This window comes from Terrapene carolina, unplaced genomic scaffold, assembly GCF_002925995.2.
Source record: "Terrapene carolina triunguis isolate 2854851 unplaced genomic scaffold, T_m_triunguis-2.0 Scaffold310, whole genome shotgun sequence".
In the NCBI taxonomy this organism is placed as follows: Eukaryota; Metazoa; Chordata; order Testudines; family Emydidae; genus Terrapene; species Terrapene triunguis.
Genome location: NW_020664661.1, coordinates 4,488,283 through 4,493,472, shown reverse-complemented (window position 1 = coordinate 4,493,472; position 5,190 = coordinate 4,488,283). Strand labels below are relative to the sequence as shown.

General features: G+C 57.2%; 1 protein-coding gene across 1 annotated transcript; it reads left to right on the top strand.

Annotated features, from left to right (window-relative positions):
- The first annotated feature begins 464 nt into the window (after nt 1–464).
- FBXL15 (F-box and leucine rich repeat protein 15) lies at nt 465–5,048 on the top strand. The gene is made up of 4 exons (XM_024218699.2): nt 465–537; nt 1,934–2,093; nt 3,361–3,863; nt 4,309–5,048. The coding sequence occupies exons 1-4, from the start codon at nt 503–505 to the stop codon at nt 4,496–4,498; spliced, it is 888 nt and encodes a 295-aa protein (XP_024074467.1). The 5' UTR covers nt 465–502; the 3' UTR covers nt 4,499–5,048.
- The last annotated feature ends 142 nt before the right edge of the window (nt 5,049–5,190 follow it).

Sequence of the window (5,190 nt, the reverse complement as noted above, 5' to 3'; positions counted from 1 at the left end):
CCCCTAGGGCTCCCTGCAGCACGTGATATCTCTCGTGATCTCCCCTCCAATGCCTGGACCCCACTTTGTTGGGAAGCCTGGCCAGGATCACAGCCACAGACAGGCTGGACTAGCCCTATGGGTTGATACACAAACTTTCTGCCCCCAGACCTGGGGACAGGGCTCAGCCCTGGGTGATCCGCCTCCAGACCAGGCAGGCGTTGGAAGAGGGACAGATTCAGTCTCCCCCGGCCCCCGGGGCTGGACCCCCGCCAGGCCTAGACCGGATCGTTTTTCTCCGGGTCGGCGGGCCCAGCCGGACAGACCACATCAGAGGGACGGACGTGTCGACGCTGTAGCGCTCGATTGAGTTGGTCTGTGGGAGGGGGCACCCGCATTTCCGCCCCGCTGAGCGGCATGCTGGTGGATGACATGCTTAGCAGGCGCCGGGCGCCATTGATACGTCATCGCTAGGGGCGGGGTAAGCGAGCCGGCCGGCTGGCGAGGACCGGACCAGAACCCGATGGAGCCACCAGGGGAGACTCGGCCCTGCCCCAGGTAACGGCAGCTGTGCCCGGCCGGGGAGGGGGAAGGCAGCGACCTCAGCAGTGCCCGGCTGGGGGGTGGGACGCGGCGGCGGCAGTGTCCCCGGCTGTGCCGGGCCGGAGCGGGTAGTGCCCCTGGAGGCAGGCGGTGTTTAGGGCCAGAGCAGCCCCTGCCGTGGGGCTTTCACCCTTGCATGGGAGCCAGCGCTGCTAGCAGGGAGCTGGTCTCTGTGACCGATGCAGGGCTTGGTCTCTCTGCCTAGACTGGCAGGAGGGCACTTAGTGCTGCTGGCTTGCTATGTGCACGGGAGCCCACCTGCCAGGCCTGGCCCGGCCCGGCCCAGCCCAGGGCTCCCTCGCAGCTGTTGGGCAGGAAGTGGGTCATTCCTTGCTGGTGCCCTAGCGATGGGAGGCTCCCTACTCCATCACCAACCCCCGCCACAGCTGGCGACCACCCAGCTGCCTCTGCAGTTTCCTCTGCAGGTGACACTCTCTCTGTGGCTTTCCCTGGGTTGAAGGCTCAGTGATGAGCAGGGCGATGGGGAGTGGGGGAGAGGTGTAGGCACTACTGACACGGTTGGACTGGGGAGTGTGCGTTTACCGGCTCTGGGTGTAAGTGACTCCCCCATTACCTTCACTGCTGCTGGAATTAGTTTGCAGAGAGGCACTCGCAATGGTAGTTAGAAGAGTTACTGCCTGACAGTCATGCTGAGGCAGTTGCTCTAGCTCTGCCTTTTAAAGCACGGAAAGCTAGTTACTGCTCCATGTTTCAGTCCCTTTAAAAAAAATGGACAAAACTTTAAGCAGAAAACTTATTTTCTCCCCCCTGGAGGCTGCTTCTGCTGTACGGTGTGTTTCTTTTGCCCTCCGTGCCTCATCAGAGGGTGCTGGGCTCTGTTCTGCCACAGCAGAACCACTTACATAGTGCCAGGGCCTGCATGACAGCCCCTCCCCCTATTTACATGTAACACTGGCTGCCCCCACTGCAGACCACCCATCTGGTTAGGCCTTGAATGGGAAGGATTGGGTGTGCGACAGAATAGGAGCTGAACAGACTGTCTGTGCAATTGGCCTTGTGCTTCAGCTCACCGTCCTTACTGTCGAGAGAACGCCTGTCCAGCAGCTGGGAATTGGGAGGCCTTTTTGACAGCCTGAAGGATGGAGGGCTTGACTGGAGTGTGAGCACATCTGAGATCCCCTGGAAAGCTTCACAAGAGAGCAAATCCAGCCTTGAGCTGGGAGTCTGCTAACAGCAGCCCTCGAGCGACTAGTTTCCCCTTCTGGCAGCTTGTTTTCTGGACGTACTGGTTGGCTGCTGCCCAGCCACTGTCGTGAAGCAGGTTGGGCTTTTACTAGAAACAAGGTCTAACTGGCATCCCAGGGTTTACCTGCCTTTGCTTTTCCTTCAGGGGCCACCTCCTGGACCTGCCCTGGGAGGACATCCTGGTGCCACACATTCTCTGCCATCTGCCGCTGCGACAGCTCCTGAGCCTGCAGAGGGTCAGCAAGTCATTCCAGACTCTCATCCAGCTGTACCTGGCCAACATGCGCTGCTTTGACTCTAGCCAGGTATGGGACAGTTCTACACTTGGCGCTGGGGAGAGCTGTTACCTATGGGAAGAACCTACAATGGGAAAGTCAGGGTAGGTGGGAGGGAGGGAGGCAGGCAAATCACAGTGAGATTATTAATGCAACCCTCCCCCCCCCCCCCATGCTTTCAGGGGCTGACAGGAGTGCTTTAAGTCTCAGCAGTGAGCAGATTTATTTGTTAATAATAGGCTATTAGGCTGACAGGAATGATGAAACCAGAAGCCCCTCCCATGGCCCTATCCAAGCACCAGCTGGGGGGAGCAGAGAGGCCCTACGCTGGGAATGAACTCTCTGTTTTGCCCAGGTGTGGAGGTGGGTGGGAATGATGCCTGCAGCTGTGTGTGGAATACGATGTATCTAGATAAGTCTGGCTCCTTGAGGTGAGGGGATGGGAATATGATGTGCGCAGGTGTGTCCAGCCTTAGGGGCTGGAACTCACCAAGCCAAGCATTCTTCCAGCCTTACTGGAAAGGTGGTACGGGGGGCTGCAGGGATGGCTCTTCCTGATGAGCAGGAAACACAGGAGATTATAGGTTGGGCCTCACTGAAGAGCTGATCTACACACAAATCAGCACAGAAATGGTAAGAGGTGGATGTTAAACCAGTTACGAATAAAACCACTGGAGTTATTTTAGTGCAAGTCTGAGTGAACACACTTATTACGGAGTAACAGTGGCTCAAGTGGATTTAGTGAAATTCAGTTTGTTACTAACTGTGGCTAAAGTCACTTGAGCTGCAGTTATTCAAAAGACTGTGTTCACAGGGGGACTTGCACAGTTTAGGAGAGATTGAATGGAAGGAGTGACTGGCTGGGAAAAAAAAAAAAAAAAAAAAGAGCAAAATGGGCATTGCTTGCCCTAGCACTGACTAAGAGGGGCAGGACTGTCTGCAAGTATTTACAGCTGGAGACTGTAGAGAGGCAAGGATTTAGAAACAGAAGCAATGCAAGGGCATTAAGAGGAGGTAACCTTGGATTGCAGAGCTGGAATAACTTCTTGGGCAAGAATTCTCGTACTGTGGAATGGTCTCCTAAGGGAAGCTGTGGGAGCCCCATCACTTGGGCCACTGAAGTGGAGAAGAAGCTGCAGCCCTGGCGGGGGGGTGGATTTGGTGACCTACCAGGTCTCCTCTGGCTCTTGACTCTTTAATGTGTCTGGTGCAAGGAAGAGGCTGGTGGGGGAGAGAATCTAAGAGCCAGGGCAGCGTTGAAACACTGGAGGTCTCGTTCTCTGTTCTCCCAACGCAGGTCGGCCCTCACCTCCCCAAAGCTGCTTTCTGTAACCTTCTGAAAGACAATGAAGTCCTGCAACAGTTGGCGCTCCAGAACTGCTCTGATTGGCTGACTGACAAGGAGCTGCTTCCTGTGATTGGCCAGAACCACCACCTGCAGGAGATCCAGCTGAGCAGCTGCCTGCAGCTGAGCCGGCATGCCCTGGTGGCCATCTCGCTGAGCTGCCCCCACGTGCGCTGTCTCTCCCTGGCTCACTGCGAGTGGGTGGACAGCCTCTCTCTGCGCAGCCTGGCTGACCACTGCAAGGGACTTGAGTCCCTGGACCTGACGGCCTGTCGCCAGCTGAAGGATGAAGCCATCTGCTACCTGGCACAGAAGTGCAGCAGGCTGAAGTCCCTTTCTCTGGCTGTCAATGCCAATGTGGGAGACACAGCAGTGGAGGAGATTGCCAAGTGCTGCCCTGAGCTGGAGCACCTGGACCTCACCGGGTGTCTGCGGGTCAAGAACGAGTCCATTAGGTACCAAGTTTGCTTAACTGTGCATGCAGGGTGGGGGCCCTCCATGTAGGGTCAGAGCGGGGGTGTGTGTGGAGGAGATGGGGAGGGGAGATCAGAGAGAAAGAAGGGAGGCAGGGTCTCTTCCTTGCTTGCTTCTGTGGTGCTGGGTGCAGTGGGAGCTCTGCGCTGCTGGGGGAGGCTGCTGCCAGGCCCTAGAGGACAGTGTAGATACTAGATGCAATGGATATGGGCTTGGCTACAGTAAGCTCTCTGGGACGCCATGGAGAGGGATCAGGATTGAGCTGATCACCAGATTATCATCTCCTGCGTGTGCTCTATGCCCAGGCAAGGTCCTCCTCCCATGGGACAGGGGTATTGGGTGTCACACAGATTCACCTTCCAGTAACAGTGCAGGGGGTTCTTGGAGCAGGAGCTGTGGCCTCCAGCCTGCGCTCTCTCTTGGCAGGGTCCTGGCCGAGTACTGCACCAAGCTGCGCTCGCTGAAGGTGAAACACTGTCACAAGGTGGCCGAGTCCAGCCTGAGCGTCCTCCGTGGCCGTGGGGTGGAGCTGGATGTGGAGCTGCCGCTGCAGAGGGCCCTTGTTCTCCTGCAGGACGGGGTTGGATTCGCCCCCTTCATTAACCTTCAGATCTAGAGAAAGGGGACGGCTGCTGCTGCTGAGGGGGAGAGAGAGCCCAGCTGGCCTCTGCCTCCTGCAGGGTGCTGTAAGAAATTGCTGCTGAGACACTCAGAGGGAGCAGTCAGTCCCATCAGTGTGGCTGGTCCTGATGGGGCTCTCTGACCTCCTCTACCCCCCGCCCCCTTGGTGCTCTTTAGCCACTGCTGTGTTTGTAATGGGGCTCCCTCATTGCCTCCTGGGGGAAGCAGCAGCCCTTTGCAGTGGTGTGAAAAGCGAGAGGCACTCTCAGCAGCACCGTGGTGCTGAACACGTCCCGGATGGGCCAGGTCGGCTGGTAAATGGGATATATTATTTAAGCAATATTTAAAATCTCTAAGCCCAGCATGCTGGGCATCGGCTGTACAGAGAGCAGGACACTGTGCAGGGACTATGGCCATCGACTGGCTGCAGAACTGTTGAATAAACCAGACCACCTCTGCCCTATTGAAGGGGAAGTGTGAGCTCTCCTCCCAGCCAGGACAGGGCTTGCTGAGCTGGGGGGAGGGTGTCTCAGTGATAGCTACAGCACGCTGGAATGACCTTGTCAGAAACCAGAGGGCTCTGCTCCCTCTGGGTGGGCCATCTCCCAACAGCAGTAGCACAGGCTAGTCACCCTGACCATGCAGCTGTGGTTCCGGGCAGCTAGCCTGTACCACCACTCGCTGCGT

Coding starts and splice junctions, on each gene's coding strand:
- FBXL15 (XM_024218699.2), top strand. CDS start 503: ATGGAGCCACCAGGGGAGACTCGGCCCTGCCCCAG. Junction 538..1,933: donor GAGACTCGGCCCTGCCCCAG/GTAACGGCAGCT, acceptor CTTTTCCTTCAG/GGGCCACCTCCTGGACCTGC. Junction 3,864..4,308: donor GTCAAGAACGAGTCCATTAG/GTACCAAGTTTG, acceptor CTCTCTTGGCAG/GGTCCTGGCCGAGTACTGCA.